This window comes from Ambystoma mexicanum, chromosome 13, assembly GCF_040938575.1.
Source record: "Ambystoma mexicanum isolate Mex_15411 chromosome 13, UKY_AmexF1_1, whole genome shotgun sequence".
NCBI classification, from domain to species: Eukaryota; Metazoa; Chordata; class Amphibia; order Caudata; family Ambystomatidae; genus Ambystoma; species Ambystoma mexicanum.
The window spans coordinates 8335037-8354840 of record NC_090938.1 but is presented as its reverse complement, the minus strand read 5'-3'; the positions used below and the strand labels follow the sequence as shown (position 1 = coordinate 8354840).

Genomic DNA, 19804 nt, shown 5'->3' with positions numbered 1-19804 from the left:
CTATTTGCCAATAGCCTGACGTAAGGTCAAATGTGCTGAGGTACTTGGCTGCGCCAAGTTTATCCACCAACTCATCTGTCCTGGGTAAAGGGTGGGCATCAGTCTTGGTGACTGCATTAAGAGCTCTATAGTCCACACAGAATCTCAAGTCTTTGGATCCTGCCTTTGGTACTAATACAACTGGGCTAGACCATGGACTGGTAGAGGGCTCTATTACCCCGAGATCAAGCATCTTCTTGACCTCCCCCTTGATATGGGTTCTCACATTTTCTGACATTCGGTATCCTCTGCTTTTGACTGGCAGACAGTCACCAGTGAGTATCTCGTGCTGTCCCCAAGGGGTCAAGCCTGGTGAGAGTGAGAACAGGGAGGCAAACTGATTTAACATAGATTTGCACTCCTCTTGTTGCTCAGGTGTCAAATCTGAAGAGAGATTGACTCCTTCAATTTTTTCATCTAAAGGTACTCCTCTGAGGAGAGACTCACTCTCTTCTTCCTCTGCTGCTGAAGCTAGAAGCAAGGCTCCTACTTCAGGTCTGGAGATGTACGCTTTCAGTCGGTTGGTGTGGAAGACTCTAGGTGCTTCCCTGGGTCTGCCCAGATCCACCAGATAGTTGACCTCTCCAGGTTTTCCTACAACTTTGAAGGGTCCCATCCATTTGTCTTGCAAGGCCCTCTGCCTTGTGGGGAGCATAACGAGAACTAGCTGGTCTTGAGTGAACTCAACCATGTAAGCCTTTTGATCATGCCAATGCTTGACCAAAGCTTGTCCAGCTTTCAGGTTATCACTAGCTTCTGCCATCATGTGTGACATTCTCCTCCGGAGACCTATCACATAGTCACTCTGAGTGGCTTGAGGGGAGGAGCGCCTTCCAACCCCTCCTTAATCAGGGCCAATGGACCTCTGACCGGATGACCATAAAGAAGTTCAAAGGGAGAATAACCTACTCCCTCCTGAGGGACTTATCTATAAGCAAAGAGAAGTCATGGCAGTAGAAGGTCCCACTTTCTTTTCAGGGGTTCCTCTAAAGCACCTATCATGCTCTTCATGGTTCTGTTAAATCTTTCCTTTTTTTTTTATTTAATGAATTTAGTTGAATTTAATCAACTTTTTTCAATTTAAAACAGCAATTTATCAAAAGGTTTACATATAAAACACAGTGAATTATAAAACATACAATCATAGAACCCTACCAATCACCCCAAATGTCACACCATCACTTCCAATGCTAATAGTTACATTTGGGTTTTGCATTATTAAACGATTGATACACAATGACCAGGTGTGACAGTCATTGTTCCATGTAGCAGATATTGTTATGAATCGAGCTATTTTAGTAGATTTAAGGCTGGCAGAAAGTTAATTGTGGCCAGTCTTATGCTCATGCAGGTGGTAGTGGAAATAGCAAGCCATCTATGCTCATGTCTCATCTGGCTAAAGTAAGGCAAATGTTTACTAAAGTGACTTTGTAGGACATAAATTAAAACGCATGCGTAACAAAGCATTCCTAACAGCAGGAGAAGGAGATTTGCATAAATAGAAGGCCATGTCTCTATAACACTTTGCTGAGAAAACAGCTGGATCAAAATCTTTGTACTTCAAACACAGATCTCTAGTGTCAATCCAATCCATCATGTAGAGTTTTTTCTTAGCTCTATCAGGATCGGTGACAAGAGTTTCAATGGAAATGTCTGCATTTAGTAGAATGGTAAGGATGTTTTTAGACCATGTTTTCGGAAACAAATGAGAGGAAGACATCAGATAGCTGGCAACTGTGGCTAAAGTTGATTTATCAAGAGCAGATAACAGACATTTTCTAAACAAGTTGCATAAGCGCCAGTTATACATTGCCAAAAGTGAGGTCAAACCTACTTCATATCGAATGATCGGGCCTGGAATGCATTGTGGCAGATTTAGAATAGCACACCTAAATTTTGCTTCTAAAGCATGTAGGAATACTGGATCACTTGTACTGTATGCCTCTAGACCATATAAGATGGTAGGGATGACATTCTGAATCCAGAAGATCAGAGCAGGTTTAATGGAGAATTTCCCAAATTTATGCATGATTAGACGAGTCTGGCGGATTGCTGCGAGAATTTTAACTTCAATTATCATTAACTGGGAATGAGCGTTCGAAGCTCCGTCAAATAGGATACCCAAGTATGTATAATTGGGAACCACCTCTAAATTTATGTGCTCTAGTTTCCAGATCATGCGATGACTGTGCTTGCCTTTCGGAGTGTAGACTACGATTTGTTTTTTTTGTCATTTACTACCAACTCATTCACTCGAAAATATTGACATAATGCTGTTAAAAGATTTTGCAGGCCAATGGGAGTTTTAGATATTAGTACTAAATCATCTGCGTACCATAACGCTTTCACCTCGATGTTATTCAATTTTGGTGCATCTGCGCGTACTTCTTCAAGTGCACTTCTAACATCATTAATGAAAAAATTGAACAGCGCCGAGGCGAGAATGCACCCCTGCTTCAGCCCCCGGTAAGTAAGGACGTCCGATGATAGAAGCCCCTCAAAGTTCAATCTTACCCGGATGAAGGTGTTTGAGTGTAATGCGAAAATTATGTCACTTAAAGTTGACGGACACCCAGCCTCTAACAATTTGTCCATCAGTCGCGGTCTAGAGACTGAATCAAATGCCGAGTGTAGGTCAACAAACGCAAAATACATGGGCTGTTTAACGGACTGTACCTGATGTTTAATGGCATGAAGAGTTATTAAATTTACCGAAGTGCCCAGACCTGCCACGAAGCCTATCTGCGCCGGATCGCGCTGATTTGTTTGGGCAGTCCATTGATTAAATTCCTTCAACACCAGCCGCGAAAATATTTTTCCCGGCGCGTCTAGGAGGGCTATCGGGCGATAGCATTTTGGGTCTTTACGGTCACCTTTCTTGTAGATGGGAACTATAAGAGAGGTACTCCAAGATTTTGGAATTATCTTAGTGGATAAGATGTGACAAAAGGAATTAAACAAGATGGTAGGCCATTCTTCTGGGTTCTGTTTAAGCATATGATTCGTAAGACCATCCGGCCCAGCCGCTCGTGAGGAGGATGACTTATTAATGAAATCCCTCACAGATTCCATCGAGCATTCCAGGGACCAAATAGCAGAAGATCTCTGTATATATTCATATTTGGACATGTTATGGTCAGCATATAGGTGGGTAAAATGTTCTATCCATTGCGTTTCTGCAACACAATTTATTTGAGATTCCGGTTGGGAAGAGGTATTGCACTTGTTCAATAATTGCCACACTTGTGCTGAGTTTTTCGAAGAGCAAGCAGACAGGAAATTCTCACTGTCAACTTGAAATAAACGCGCTTTTCTAGCACATGTCCAATTGCGATATGAGCATTTCGCTGTTTTGATTGCTTGGAACTGTTCTTTTAGCGGCAGGATTCGGGAGTAACGTATCTCTTTTCTTAATTGAGCTTTACGATGGTGTAAAGCTAAATCAAAGCCGTGAGTATGGGAGCGAGAAGATCTAATATGTAAAAATTCACCATTTCTGAACGTGTCAAGTACCTCAACATAAAATGATAGAGAATTTATGCTTTGGTGTCGTAAAATAGCTGTGTTTAATGATTGCAACAAATCTGGGGACCAATGAAAACGCTTCTTACCATTGTTAAGTATCAGCGATTGTTTACACCAATCTTTCCACCAGTCCATTGGTTTGGGGGTGGTAGGCGGTGGAGAACTTGTAAGTAACTCCACAGGTTTTCCACATGGCTTTCATGTAGTGGGACATAAAGTTTGACCCCCTGTCGGATATTACTTCCTTAGGAAACCCAACCCTGGTAAAAATACCAAAGAGGGCCTTAGCCACAGCCGGAGCTGTAACAGTTCTCATAGGTATTGCCTCAGGGTATCTAGTAGCATGGTCTACTACAACAAGGATAAACCTGTTGCCTGAGGAGGGTGGAGGATCAAGGGGACCAACAATGTCGATTCCTACCCTCTCAAATGGGACTCCCACAACTGGGAGAGGCACTAATGGTGCCACATTCTTGGCGCCAACCTTACCAGAAGTCTGGCAGGTATGGCAGCTCTCGCAAAACCTATCTACTTCAGCCCCCATCTTTGGCCAATAGGAGTGGAGTGAGAGCCTTTCCTTGGTCTTCTTGAAACTCAAGTGACCAGCCAAAGGAATCTCGTGGGCTAAGTGCAAGAACTGTTGTCTGTTTTCTTGAGGTACTACAAGGCGTTTGTAGTCTCCAGGTTCAGACTCAGTGGGTTCACTGTAGAAGAGACCATCTTCCCAGTGCAACCTATACTTCCCAGGCTCTTGCCCATCAGCCTGAACAGCTGCCTGTTGGCAGAGACCCTCCAGAGTTGGACATTCTCTTTGTCCCTTACGGAAAGCTGCCCTGCTGGGCCCACCTTCTGCCAGTAAAGTCTCAGCTCAGGATGGTCCTCAGGGTCTAGATCTCCAATAAGTTCTTGGCCTCCCACTAGCTATTCTTCAGAGTCTAGTTCAACCATACAGGGTTGTACCTCCCTCTCAGCCTCAGCTGGAGGTGGAGTTACAGGTGTAACTGTTGGAAGCACTGGAGTGCTTGCTGCTGACTTCTTCCTAGGAGTCTTGGGTTTCCCCTTTGCTCCTGATCTGGTAGTTACTGCAGTGAGTTGCTCCAGTGATAAAGGAGTGATCTCTGTCATCATCTCCTGAGATAACCCTCTCAGGGTTTTCTCTCTTGCAGGTTTTGTGAGCTCCTGTAACCTTTTACTAGGTGGTCTGGGGGTATGTGACACAGCTCCAAGAGCTTTTAGGTCATTACCCAACAGAACCCTACCTGGCACTTCACATTGCACACTGACAGGTATTTTACAGCCATGTCGTTACACTGGATGAGAACTGGTAACTGGGGGCACATCTGCACAGGCCCTCCAGCTAACTTGGTAAGGCATGTGGGTGCCTTAGCAACATCCTCTGCCTTGAAAAAAGATTCATCCACCACAGTTATGCTGGCCCCAGTGTCCCTAATGGCAGGAGTCTCCTGACCATTCACCTGGACACTGTCCTTATAATACTCTTTAGTATTATCTGGGATAGAATTATAGACATCTAAATTATGTTGTTCCAACAACCCCAGAGAGACTAAAGAAACACTGGCTGAGACTCCAATGGGTTCATCAGCCAGCAGTAGAAAGTTTCCACTTGCCATTGGGACTTCCTCTTCTGGAGCGAAGGCTAAGGAGGCAAGTTGGATCCCTGAAGGTTTACCCTTGCATCTGGGATCTCCTTTCACATGGTCAGTAGAGCCACAAACAAAGCATTTTCCAAATGCCTTCTGGAATGGAGGCTTGTTCTGACCTCCCTCTGGTTTGGCACCAGAGGAGACACTATTCTGCTGTGGTTTCCCTGGTGGCTTACCCTTCTGGTTTTGTTTGGGGCCCTCTTTGGAATTTGCAGTATTAGAATTCTCTTTGGAGTCCTTTTTAGGCTGTTTCCCCTCATCCTTTTTCTGAGTTACCCCAGAATCCTTGTGAGTGGCCCTGTTGGCAACCCACACGTCAGCAGCCTTAGCTAGCTTTCGGGAATCTAATTCCTTTGAATCAGCCAAGTGCTGTCTGAGCTCAGGAGAGCAGGCATCATAAATTGACTCCAACATTACAAGATTCTTCATACCCTCATAAGTGTTCACTTTGTAACCCTTAATCCATCCCTCTAGGTTTTTCAACCCTTCACTCACCCAGGTAGCCTAAGGGGTACCATCATGCTTTTTGAGGGTCCTAAACCTCTTAAGATACTGGGAAGGGGTCTTCCCAAATCTAGCTATCAAAGCTAGTTTCACACTTTCATACTCTTTCCTATCCTCCTCCCCCAACTCCATTACCGCATCAGTTGCAACAGGGGGAAGCCTAGAGAACAACCAGGTGAGCAAGTCATTTCCTGTGATGTTCTGGAGCCCATGATTATATTCAAACAGAGACAACCAATCCAACACATCCAACTTAGGCTCATACATACCAACCAATTCTTTAGGCATCCGGGGTCTTTTAGGACTGGAACTTCTAGAGGAGCCAGAGAGAGAAGCATTTTCGACAGACAATTTCTTCATTTTTAGCTCATGCTTGAGCTCCATTTCCCTTAGCCTTAGTTCTTGATTCATTTCCTGATGTCTCTGTTCAGCCAGAGTATTCAGTCTCTTGGACTCTAGTTCAAGTTTCATTTTCTCTCATTCGAGATATTGAGGACTAAGTGTGGGACTTGGCAAAGGCCCAGTAGGTACAGCAGGTAGAGCAGACAGAGGCCTAGGGGGGGGGCAGTAACAGCAGCCTCACCCTCCTCTTCTGACTCTTCCTCAAGATTATCAACATTTTGATCAATATCAATTTCTATACTGTTATCTACATTTTCTGTCATGGTAGGTTCCTCAGACCCATCATCCAGACTTTGGTTAGCTAACAACCTTTCTATTAACTCCATTTTCTTGTCTTTAGTCAGGAGGTTCTTATGCTTACATAATACTCTTAAACAATCAGCAGTTTTTGTAGCAAGGGACTCTTGACTATAAGTTTCCATAGTTGACATGTTAGAAAGATTACTTTTTCAGTGCTAAGCTTTATGGTTAGCTGTACTAAGGTATCCTAAAGCACTCTAAAGTGTATACTCAATACAAATCCCACCGCTGTACACCAGTGTTAGGCAGAAACCTGTGCAGTTCCCTTAGGGAACACTGCAAAAGATTTAAGACTACAGGTGTTGGCAGTAAACCCACTTGGTAGCAGTCTGTTCCACCCAGATTTACCTGGTAGCTGTGGCTGAGCAGTCAGACTTCCCTCAAGAAGAGTTGGGCAGTATGCAAAGTATACTCAATAGGCACTCAGATACAATAATACAAGCAAACACTGACCAGAGCTTTGGTATCAAAGTATATAATTATTTATTTTAAAACACACAGTTGAAACACTCCAGCACTCTTATTGTAAAATATTCTAAACACAGTTACTATTATGATATATGCACCCCTTTTTCCCTATTAGATAAATCACAGTAAAACACCACTTATTTTCATACAGAGGTGAGTGCTTAACTAGATTGCACTCTAATAAGTTTGTGAGAAAGGGAGGGAAAAAAGACAGAATATGAAGAGGTACACCACTCTATGATTCAGGAACACTGTTAGCAAGGCAGAGAGCAAAAAGTCACTGGTGAGCCAAAGTCCAAAGGCTGGGCTCACTCTTAGAGGGAGCAGAGCACAAATGCGCGCAAGATCACACAGTTACACTAGGCTTAGAAAGTCTTGCAGAGGGTTCAAGAAGAGTTTAGAGAGGCTTAGAAAAGTTTAGCCAAGGTGTCCCAGGCTAACCCAGGTTCGAAAGCCGGGGGCTAGATCTACCCCGTACAGTCGGTAGCAAGGGAAGCCAGGCGGGACACGGTACCTTAAGTGGGAAGGATCCTCGGGCGGTGGCAGTTGTTCCTGGTAGTGGGTGCAAGTTGCGTCATCGTCCAGGGGAAGAGAAGATCTCGACTTGGAGGAAAGATGAAGGTCGTTGCACTACCAGGGAAGAAACCAGCCACAGAGTTTTCCGGTTAAAGGTGGTTTCGCGGTCGTGGTAAAACGTGGTATCCCGGTTGCCGGGGTGCTTGGCATGGGCAAGGCGGCCACGAGGTACGTCGGGAAAGTGAAAAGACGGTGAAACTGGTTATCCCCACCAGTCAAAGGAAGAAGACTCTCCGGCGGGAGATCTCCTCTGTCGTTGGGAAAAGTGGTGAGGCAGTCCAGCAGGGCTCCATCGGTGGTGGTGTCGTGGCAGGTCGGCTCAGCTTCTCCCTCGTCGGATTCTTAGGTCCTGTGGCGACTTCTGAAGTTCCAGTCCCCAAAGCCCTGCTTTTATGCAGCAAACCCCCATTCACTCAGCCTAGCTGTCACTCAAACATGCTAAGTGGTGAGCCAGCCGGCTCACCACTTGGGCCAATCAGGATGGAGTGCGACTTGAGTTGCCTAGGCAACTCAGTCCAGGGTGCCTAAATTCCCCTCCACCCCTCCTAAGTACCCCAGACAGAATGGCACCACTTTGGAGGGCTTCTTTGGAGAAGTTTGATACCAAACAGAGAATTCTCCCAAACATAGGGGTACAAGGTTGTACCTCCACCCATGGGTGCCAAAACGGTATCCGATGGGTGTTGTTCACCAAAGGTTAAAATGAAGAGCTGCACTGCCAGAGGTCCAGGCTTGACCTCAGTGACAGACAAAATACAGAAAACACACACACATAATTGGTAGGACTAGGAGTGGAGTCCCTGTCCCTTCAAAAGGCATTTACAACACCACATTGACCAAGTCCAGAGACTGAATTTCTCGCTGACATCTGGTGATGTAGCGTTCAGACACCTGACTACTTGAAGAACATTTCAGGGTGGACAGAAGTCCCTTGATTTGAATATCTCTTCCGCTCATGGTATACGTTTCTATGATACGTCAGTAGCACAGAACAAGGAGCACTTCTGGTTTAGACTGTTACAGTTATTCCTTTTCCCTAATTCTTTTACTTGTGAGCATGCCAAGTGCTGACAGCAGAACAGGTCAGTAGAAATACACCTCATATTCTGTCTCTACAGCACCTTTTCCTGTGCCCAGTTCTCTCTTGGGAGAAAAATTAAGTTTTAATCATGTTGCTGGAAAACTTCTTGACACATCATTCCTTGATGACAGCAGCTTTAGAGATAAATTGCCCCTCAGATCCTTCCACAACCACTCTCCTGCCCCCTATCTTAACGGTTGCCTCACAGACTTCAATGTTTTCTTTACTATACACGCACACGCACACGCACACACACACACACACACTCGCCTCAGCTGACATTCCAAGAATTTCAAGTATAGAATACTATCTAACCATATGTATGCAGATAACAACAAATTTTGTAGCTCTCAGATATCGAAAGGGATAAGGGAAATCGGACCATGACCACGTCTTGTCCACAATCGCTTCATTGGGCACATGCTATTCTATCTGAATGCAGTATTTATACAGTGAATTCATAGCAAGAGATTGGGCCCTCGTCTTGTGTGGACCAAGCTAGACAAGGTTTTGAAACTAGATCTTGGAACCGAGGAGAAAGGTCAGGTATTAGTTTTAGCATAAAATCTATGTGCAGTGCTGGTGAGGCTCTTGCTCGCTAGGGTTGCGCTACACGCTTATATACAAGTTGGGTGAGATCATTTCTGGATGGTCGAAGATCAAAGGTTCATTGGGGAGACAATGCATCTGGGGCAGTACAATTGTTATGTGGAGTCCCCCAAGGGGCTTGTTTGTCACCACTGATTTTTGATAAATATATATATTCACCACTGTGCCAGGAGCTTGAGAGATTAGACGTCTTTTTTAATAATTACGTGGATGACTTCCAGCTTATTATGGAATAAGTGGAAGTTATACTGAGGACCAAATGAAGCTCAAGAACATATACCAGAAAGTCAAACATTGGATGTCCCAAACTGGTTATGTTTGAATGCAGGACAGACTGAGCTAATGATTTTTGGTTCCAAACAAGCCAGGCAAAGTCTCATTCTTACCTATGCAAGTTTTTCTATTGAGGAAAATCAGACTGTAGTAGCGACCAAGGTGAAGACACTGGGCGTTTTTATGGAGGCAAACTTAAATCCTGATGCTCATGTTCAATCTATTGTAAACAAAAAAAATAACTATTATCTTAGAGTTTTAAGGCTAGTCAGACCAATGATTACTAAGGAGAACTGTGCGAAGATGACGAGGGCTGTTATTCCTTCGCGTTTGGACTATTGTAACTCACTTTTGGTTGGAGCGAGCAAAAAGTCAATACAAAAACTTCAGAAAACGCAGAATGCAGCCGCGTGGATTGTGTACAAACTAATGTGGAAATACACAGTATCAGGAGCTAGGAAGGAGCTACACTTGTTACCGGTAGCAGCTAGAGACTCCTTTAAGATATTGACTCTTGCCCATAAGTGTATATTGGGGATGGCTCCCCAATATCTCACAGACAGGTTGGTTTTATACCAACGAACGAGACACTAACGATCACCCAGAGCACATCTTAAGAAAGTTGATCGTATAAAAAGAGCACAGGGAAGAGGGCGCTCCTTCCCGGTCCTGGCAGCACGAGCATGGAACGACCTGCCCGAATCCAATGCGCAAAGAGGGAAGCCATACTGTTTTTAGGAAACCTCTGAAAACGAGGTTATTCATGTAATTTTGGACCATCTGAAGGCCTTTTTTTCCTCCTTCCTGTACTGTATCAGCCCCCGGACGCACTAGGCTTTGGCGCCATATAAATAATGAAAACAAAAAAAGTTTGCAATCCTATATAAAAGTTTTTCCTCCTCTGCAGTTTACATTTTTAGGGTTGAAAAGAAATGTACATTTCCAACAAGAGAAGAACTTGCATATTGGCTTGGTTTGCTTATGTTATGCTATGTTATGATATGTTACTGGGATTCATTCTGTGCGTCGCTGCCATTTTCATGGTCTCCAGGCACTCCCACACTGCGGAAAAGGGCAGGGGGTGTTAGGTTAGTACGGAGACAGAAAAAATACAAGCACTGGGGCAGTGCATGTGGGTTGGTGGTTTCTTGGTGGTCTGTGTCGAGGGTGTACAGGCATTTCATCCCACGTGGGAGTCTTGTGTGCCCATGCCCCTAAGCCGCATTGGCTGGCACAGTTGTATGTACGTTGGCTGTAGAGGTGCAGAGTTCTGTTGTTTCATGTATGAGGGGTGGATTTTGAAATGCTGTGTGCGAGTGGTTAGTGGAACACATTCTATGAGGACCCAACAGAAGAAATGTTTCATAAGTTCCCAGTTCCCAGCACTGCAGGATGTCTGGTCTCAGCGCCTGGCAGGTGTGAAAGCTGAAAGCTCTGCTGCAAAAGAAAAAGATTAGTTCCCTGTCCAAATGCTATGTGTTCAGTGGTCTTGTCCAAGAAGTGTACCAGATGCCTCCATGCTACCAGGAACATTGTGGCCCCGTCGTGGACTTTTGTTTCTCCATCCGTTGCATTCTGTGAGTTGTAGTCTCGCCCACTTCAAGTGAATAACACAGAGTAAAGAAATACTAATGTAAGAACAAAGTCCAGGACTGGGGTAGAGCAGGCCCTGTGATTACCTTACACAACCGTAAACATCCTCAGATAAAATGCTATAAATTCCAACATTTGGATGTGTCGTTCAAAGCCTGATCTTTCTCAATAAGATGTCCGATGTTGATGAATTTGCTCCCACAGTATCTTACTTCACTGAAAGTCTTCATCAACCTTTAATGTGGCTTTAGGAGATGGTTTTCCTAGGAGGTCTATGCGTACAGTGTGCTGATTTCTCTGCTTCCTGGTTCAAAAGCAAATAAAACAAAAATAAACCAAAGAGCGAGCAGACCTCACCCAAAGGCTTGCAGTGATGATGAAGTTCAATCGGGACAGGGATCTGAGTTTAGGTTTAGAACTCACATGTGGGTTTATACAGACTTGGTAGCTTCTAGGCTATGCCCGTTGGGTTGTTTTGTCAAATGTGGAAGTATCCTCATATCAACCTCTATATTGCAAGAGTATGCCTAGCGTGTGCCTCGAGGCTGATTACAAGCTACAAAACTACTGTTAAGGGTAAGTTACTCTTCCAGTTCTTCTCTATAATTTAGATCTGTCCCTATGTTCTTCATTTCCAGGTGGACACGCACATCCACGCCTCCTCCTGCATGAATCAGAAGCACCTGCTGCGTTTTATTAAGCGGGCGATGAAGAAGTGTGCAGCCGAGATTGTGCATGTAGAGGACGGCAAAGAGCAGACCCTAAAGGAAGTGTTTGAGAACTTAAACTTGTCAGCCTTTGACCTCAGTGTGGATACCCTGGACGTGCATGCGGTAGGTCACCGCCAGTGCTCGTCGAGCATTGTCTGTTGTTACTAGCTGTGCCCTCTGTTTCATGCTTCGATTTACCGCTATATATGTTCAAGATAATAACCGTAGTTGAAGTGTGTAAAGGTGAGTAAACTTAACGCAAGAAAACCCCTTGAAATTCAGTGCAATGGAAAACCCAGGACCGGCTTAATGCGGCACGTTTCCAGTGATCTCTCCCATAATGCCATTTTGTATGGCATTGAAAATCCCTTATCTTATAATATATATGAGCTCTTGAGCTTTGCAACAGGAATGCACTGAGTTTAGCCGGTCCTGAGTTTTCCAATGTGCTGAATTTCAAGGGTTTCGTTGCGTTATGTTTACTCACCTTAACTGCACTTCAACTCAAGATTTTTCCTTGAATTTCAAGGATTTTGTTATACCATAGTTTATTTCATGCCCACTGTATATTTTTCAGCCCCAACATCACTGTAGCTGTCGGAGGCTTATGGATCTGCATAGAATCATATGCGTTTCATACACCGACATCTAGTGATAGCTGCAGAGTATTGCACATTAAGTTTTCAAATTTCGAAAAGGGACGTCGATTGGGCATATTTGTAATACTGTCCCTATTGTGACATTGACTGTAACCATGATCCCTCACGTGTCGGGGTCTCTCAGATTATTTCTTTCCTCCATTGTGGCTAGTTCTGCTTCTCAAAGAGTCCTGTAGCTATGCTACTCTGGAGGTAATATCGCTTTCATTACTACTTTAACAGTCACGGCTCAATGCTGCATCTCAATGTAATACTTCTTGAAGACCGAAATAGACAATCGTTCTGGCAACAGGCTTCCGTCTACACCTGGCTATGGCCTAGCAGTAGGGAGAGTGGGGGAACTGATCTTTTTCATATAGAGAATGCCTGCCTCCATTCCATGCCTCTACTGGTCTTGTCTTGCTGCCCCTAATTTCTCTGTCCACCATGGAGCATACTCCTTTTAAATTCTGTCCAAAGTGTAACAGAAGGTTCGCGTGGAAGGACATCCACAGAGGCATGGTTAAACATCCAGCTAATTGGGTGGAAGAGCTATGTGCACAGAGCCAATTGTTATACTAGGTTTGGCTCCTCCCACTTAGCTCGGAGGTGATCCCCTCTGGACCAGCTTCGCAATCAGTGGCTTGTTTAGTCAGAGCCATCTCTTTTTCACGCTGTCATGATCCATCGATCACGCCCCTTTTGGTCCTCCTGGTCCCTGGCACGTCGGGGGTTACTCGCTGTAGTACACCCAACATGGCCGTATTCGCAGAACGCGGTCTATCGACCTTTACGTCCATGCAGCACGTTCCATAAATTAACCACGCCACTGCGGCTCTGCGCGTCTCTATGCCATCGTTAGCGGAGGCTAGACGTGCGTCGTGTTGTGCTCCTGGAACTGAGTTGCTGCTCTAATTCCCGGACCCTCTCCTTCCCTTTCCTTGTACCTGTTCTTTCTGTGATCCACGCACACCTCCCCTGTGTGCACTCTTCCTTCCTGGTCTTCCTGGAGTTTCCTTGATCCTGGACGAAGAAGCTGAACGAATCCTGGAATCCGACGACGGCCGAGCGGGCTTATACAAGACCCGAACAGCACAGAAGAAAACCCCGGGGAAGGATCCCGCAAGACAACATAAACAGGTGAGAAAACACGAAACCTGTGACAGATTGAGACGACACCTGACTGAATTCGACACAGACATGGAAGCGGCCATCCAAGACCCAATGCGTGGCATGCAAGAGCTGACGACTGAAGTGCAAAATTTAAAGGCAGAGAACGCCGCCTTAAAGCAATTGGTGTTGTCCTGTGAATCCGCTACGAAAGAGAGTGTAATACTGGGCGACGTTGTTGATAAATATGATGGATCCGCAAAGAGTCTTCATAGATTCCTTGACTCATGTTTGGTCCACTTTACTTTCAAGCCTTATTATTTTTCTACGCCCAGGGCTAAGGTGGGTTTTATTATTTCGCATCTTTCTGGCAATGCCTTGACCTGGGCCACCCAACTGGTTAACTCTGGGGATTCTCTCCTGGATGATTACGATGGCTTCATACAGGCCCTTAAAACCAGTGCTTTAAGTGGAGTAAGAAATTGAGGGGGGGCCCTCGTTTGGGGCATGGCTTTCATTGTGGGCGTGGCCTAAAAGTGCACAAATCATAGTAAGGTGCGCAAACAAATATATAAATTTATGTGAGCATTTATATGTTTGTATGCGTACTACTATGGTGTGTGTACTTTTCAAGCCATATTTTATAAACGTAGCAATGTTACATATTTCTATGTTTATAAAAGGTGGCTTGAAAAGTGCACAAACCACAGTATTTTACGCACACTTGTGTGCTTACCTTACTATGGTTTGTGTACTTTTCAAGCCACCTTTTATAAACATAGATATTTGTAACATGTTTCTATGTTTCTAAAAGATGGCTTGACACGTAAACAATTCAAGGCATGTTTTATAAAGCGTTGATGACGGAAAAAACAAACCGCAAGGTGGCTTTGTCCGTCGACAAAGCTTTATAAAAGATGCCTTGAATTGTGCAAGTTTCAAGCCGTCTTTTATAAACATAGAAATATTTCTACCTTTATAAAAGATGGCTTGAAACGTACACAGTTCAAGGCATCTTTTATAAAGCTTTGCCGACGGAGAAAGGCACCTCGGGCTCTGTGATCTATCTGCTCAGAGCACATAGATCACTGAGCCCGAGGCGTCTTTCACCCTCTGCAAACCCGCGGGCTCCGTGATTTAATCTGCATATTAGATCACGGAGCCAGCGGGGGTCAGTGACCTGGGGAGGGAAAACAAAGGGACAGTAACTTCCTCTGATGACCCTGATGAGGGGTCATCAGAGGGAGTTACACTAACTGACAGAAGTGCCGCCAGCCTCAGCGTCGCTGTGGCTGGCTGGCACTTCTGTCAGCTTGGCCGACATAATGACGGGCGCATCTCCCGTCGCGGCTGCGGCCGCGGTGGGATAATGCATCCCGCCAATGGTGTGTGGGACGGGGGCCCCGGCTGGGCCCTGGCTCAGCCCCACTTTCTGGAGACTGCCGGGGCCCGGCCCCGGAAGGCCCCGGCCCACTTAAAGCCCTGCTTAAAACCATGTTTAACCGCCCAGAGCAGGTCTACAGTGCCCAGGAACGTCTACTCGACTTCCAACAAGGAACCCAGGATATGCTTACGTATGTCACATGCTTCAAACAGCTGGCTAAAGAGGCGGATTGGTCCCCTGAAGCTTGTTTTACCCTATTTAGAAGAGGGCTAAACGAAGACATCAAGGATGAACTAGCCAGAGTGGCACGCCCAAGTTCTTATCAGGCCCTAATGGATCTTGCCCTGCAGATTGACTTTCGCATTCAGGAGAGAAAGGCAGAGAAAAAGAAAAGCAAGTCGCCACTCCAGAAGAGCCCCATTGGGATACCCTCGAACCCCGAAGGTATTTCCACTTCAAGTAACGAGCCTGTACCTATGCAGCTAGGGGCATTCCGTGGACCCATATCCTCCCAAGAAAGAATGCGTAGGATCCATATCGGGTTGTGTATGTATTGCGCATCAGACAAACATCTAGTAAGAGAGTGCCCAATAGCCCCCCCACGGTGCTCGGGAAACGCCAGCTCCCGATCCTAAATGGAGCACAGGTTCGGGAGAGAGATGCCTGCTCCACATCAATTCCATCCTTGAACTCTCCTGGCCAAAATTCCTTGGTGATTTTACAGGCCTTCTTATCGCCATCCAAGAAGGAAACGCATCCCATCCTGGCACTGGTGGACTGTGGAGCTATGGGATTTTCATAGACCAAGAATGGGTTCTTAAACATCATATTCCTTACGAATCCCGGACTATCATGCAACCTGTAGAAGCTATTGATGGAAGACCCCTTTCTTCAGGACCCATAACCCTTCAGACCAAGGACGTCGAACTTGCCATAAACCACCATCGAGAAAGGATAAAATTTGACATCATCAAGTCAGCCCACTACCCAATGGTTTTGGGAATGCCCTGGCTTCAAAAACATAATCCGTACATCAATTGGGCAGCAGGTTCCTTGTTCCTGGGCTCAGAATTTTGTATGTCCCACTGTTTATTGTCAGACCTTACTCCAACACCATCAGAAGGACCTCCTACGAATCACCAAAGTACAATCTCTGTCTCAAACATTATCCGGGTTCCGGAGATATACCAGGAATACTCTGATGTCTTCTCCTCTGCCATTGTCCAGGCGTTAACTCCCCATAGACCAGAAGACTGTGCTATAGAAACGGACCCTTCCGCTGTGATTCCCTTTGGAAGGATGTTCATCTTGTCCGAACCTGAAAAGAAAGCCCTTCGAGAATGCCTGGATACTAATCTTGCAAATGGCACCATACGACCCTCTAAATCCCCAGCAGGGGCCTCACTGTTTTTTGTTCCCAAGAAAGACACCAAGGAATTCAGACCGTGTCTGGACTATCGAGGTTTAAATCAATGCACCCTTAAGGATCGCTATCAGTTACCCTTGATCTCGGACATTCTGGAGGCAGTAAGGGGCGCAGTTGTTTTCACCAAGTTGGATCTCAGGGGTGCCTACCATCTGATTCGCATTAGGTCAGGAGACTAGTGGAAAACGGCCTTTAGAACACCCTTTGGTCATTATGAATACTTGGTCATGCCTTTTGGACTTGCTAATGCCCCGGCGGTCTTCCAATGCTTCATGGATAGTTTGTTCTCAGACATGCTATTCCTTTTTGTGATTGTCTATCTGGACGATATCCTAATATTTTCGAAGGACATTTCCAAGCACGAAGAACATGTAAAGGCAGTGTTACAATGACTACGCGAAAACAAGTTCCTGGCAAAGCCAGAGAAATGCATCTTCCATGCTTCTACTGTACACTACCTAGGATTTGTCCTTAGTCCAGAAGGCATTGGAATGGATCAATCCAAGGTTAAGGCTATACTATCCTGGCCAGGCCCCACCTCTGTGAAACAAATCCAGTCTTTCCTGGGTTTAGCTAATTTCTACAGGAAATTCATACCTTCCATTTCCGAGATAGTCCAACCAATCATTGTCCTATTAAAGAAAGATGTACCCTTCCTTTGGACCACAACTCAAGAGGAAGCCTTTCAACGGTTGAAGACTGAGTTTACACAAGCTCCCATCCTGGCTCAACCCGATGTCAACCGACCATTCATAGTGGAGACAGATGCCTCCAGTTACGCTATTGGAGCCGTCCTCAAACAGCTATTCGGGGACAGGATGGAACACCCCATTGCTTACCTTTCCCGGACGTTAACCCCCAGTGAAACCCATTACTCAGTCTTGGAAAAGGAACTGCTGGCCATCTGTCAAGCCTTCACCGAGTGGCATCATCTTCTCCTCGGAGTGAAGCATCCTGTACAGGTCCGCATGGACCATCGAAACCTACAAGTACTGCAGGCCTTGGAATGTAGGAACAGCCGTCAAGCTCGCTGGGCCTTCTTCTTTGCCCAGTACCAGTTCCAGATTCACCACGTTCCCGGGACACACAATCTAATAGCTGACGCCCTCTCTCGACGTCCAGACTACGAACCTCCGGGAGATCGGGCATATCCCAAGATGTTCCCCCATACAATATTTGTAGCTCAAGCAAACAATCTCCTGGAAGACATTCGTATGCAAACTCAGACTTCGGAACTCTGGAAGGATCCTTCCAAAAGGACTCAATGGGATCTGAGAACCCAGGACGGATACCTGTTTAAAAATAACTACCTGTTTATTCCCACACAGAAACTACAAAAAAAGATAATAAACCTCTGCCATGATACCCCTTACTCAGGACATCGCGGCATTTCCAACACCCTCCGTCTAATACAAAGACAATTCTGGTGGCCCAGAATGAAGGCTGACGTTCAACTGTACGTGCAATCTTGTTCTGTCTGTAATCAAAACAAAAATGACAACCAGAAACCAGCAGGACTCTTATTACAGCCTACTCCACCAACAAGACCTTGGGAAGTCATTGCTACAGATTTTATTGCAGAATTACCGCCATCCATAGGGTACACCACTATCATGGTCACCATTGACTTGTTCACTCATATGGCCCATTTTACACCTTTGTATAAGTTACCATCCTCGTCAGAACTTTCTGGAATCTTCCTGGAACACATCTTACGACTGCATGGACTTCCTTCCAAGATTATATCGGACAGAGGACCACAATATATCTCTCAATTTTGGAAACACCTCTGCAGGATACTAGGAATCCAACGAGCCCTCTCCTCAGGATATCATCCCCAAACCAATGGAGTCACAGAACGAGTGAATCAAACCCTTGAACAATACCTTCGTTGTTTTTCTACTAAGGTCCAGGACGATTGGTCGCTTCTGATACCAGTGGCAGAATTCGCCTACAACAACTCGGACCATTCGGCTGTTAAAACCAGCCCTTTTTTTTGCAGCCATGGATTCCACCCTGCGGTACTACCTTCAGTCCTTCCGCATCCTACACCACTTCCTACAGTCGATTCCTGGATTGAAACACTCATCAATGTACAGAGTAAAACCAAGGAACATCTAGAAAGAGCACAGATCCAAACTAAGCACTATGCAGATTTGAGGAGAAGGCCAGGGCCTTCTTACACCATTGGGGATAAAGTATGGATATCCTCGAAGCTACTGCCCTGACATCTCCGACCGAATAAGTCGGCTCCTCGATATTATGGGACCTTTCCTATAAAAGAAGTAATTAACCCTGTGGCCTTTCGACTTAAACTACCAGACTCCTGGAAGAAAATCCATCCAGTTTTTCACAAATCTCTATTGAAACCTTACATCCAAACCACCCGGACTAATCTTAGACCCAGTCCTGTGATTGTCAATGACCAGCTAGAATATGAAGTGTCTCGAATATGTGACTCCAGATATAGACGAGGACAACTCCAATACCTGGTGGAATGGAAGGGCTATCCACCCAGTGAACGTACCTGGGAACCAGTCTCAAACCTAAACTCCCCCAGATTACTCAGAAAATTCCATCTAATACATCCAGGCAAACCCAGTGGAACAAGTTTTAGAAGGGGGCATGCTGTCATGATCCATCGATCACGCCCCTTTTGCTCCTTCTGGTCCCTGGCACATCGGGGGTTACTCGCTGTAGTACACCCAACATGGCCGTATTCGCAGAACGCGGTCTATCGACCTTTACGTCCATGCAGCACGTTCCATAAATTAACCACGCCCCTGCGGCTCCGCGCATCTCTACGCTATCGTTAGCTGAGGCTAGACGTGCGTCGCGTTGTGCCCCTGGAACTGAGTTGCTGCTCTAATTCCCGGACCCTCTCCTTCTCCTTCCCTTTCCTTGTACCTGTTCTTTCTGTGATCCACGCACACCTCCCCCGTGTGCACTCTTCCTTCCTGGTCTTCCTGGAGTTTCCTTGATCCCAGACGAAGAAGCTGAACGAATCCTGGAATCCGACGATGGCCGAGCGGGCTTATACAAGACCTGAACAGCACGGAAGAAAACCCTGGTGAAGGATCCCACAAGGCAACATAAACAGGTGAGAAAACACGAAACCTGTGACACACGCATTGACACTAGCATATGTGTGTACATACCTTTTCCCCCCATTTGGTATTACTCCAGTACCATAATGTTCTGCCATGTTGGTCAGATAGCCGCTTCCTGCATCCACATTTCCAGACTTCAAACATATCATGATTCTATATGGCGTTCTGCCCATATAAACCTAGTTCCCTAGTTATTGTCAACATAATTACCCCGTATTTGTTTGCAACCAGCAATATTAAAGCCAGAAATTTACATTTCCAAATCTTTCTGATGACTGTAATCAGTAAACTCCATTGAATGACTCAACATAGCCCTAGAGAAATCAGAGGAGACATGTATGTAGTCTATTCTTCTACGGGCAGTACCATTTGTCCACGTGAAAGCACAGGTG

At 45.5% G+C, this 19804-nt stretch overlaps 1 protein-coding gene across 8 annotated transcripts in view; it reads left to right on the top strand.

Annotated features, from left to right (window-relative positions):
• AMPD2 (adenosine monophosphate deaminase 2) overlaps nucleotides 1–19804 on the top strand; it is a 947247-nt gene that overhangs the window by 537704 nt on the left and 389739 nt on the right. For all 8 annotated transcript variants that reach the window (XM_069632996.1, XM_069632994.1, XM_069632993.1 and 5 more), the window contains one exon: nucleotides 11673–11867. In XM_069632996.1, the coding sequence (XP_069489097.1) occupies nucleotides 11673–11867 (195 nt within the window). The remainder of the gene's footprint in view (nucleotides 1–11672; nucleotides 11868–19804) is intronic.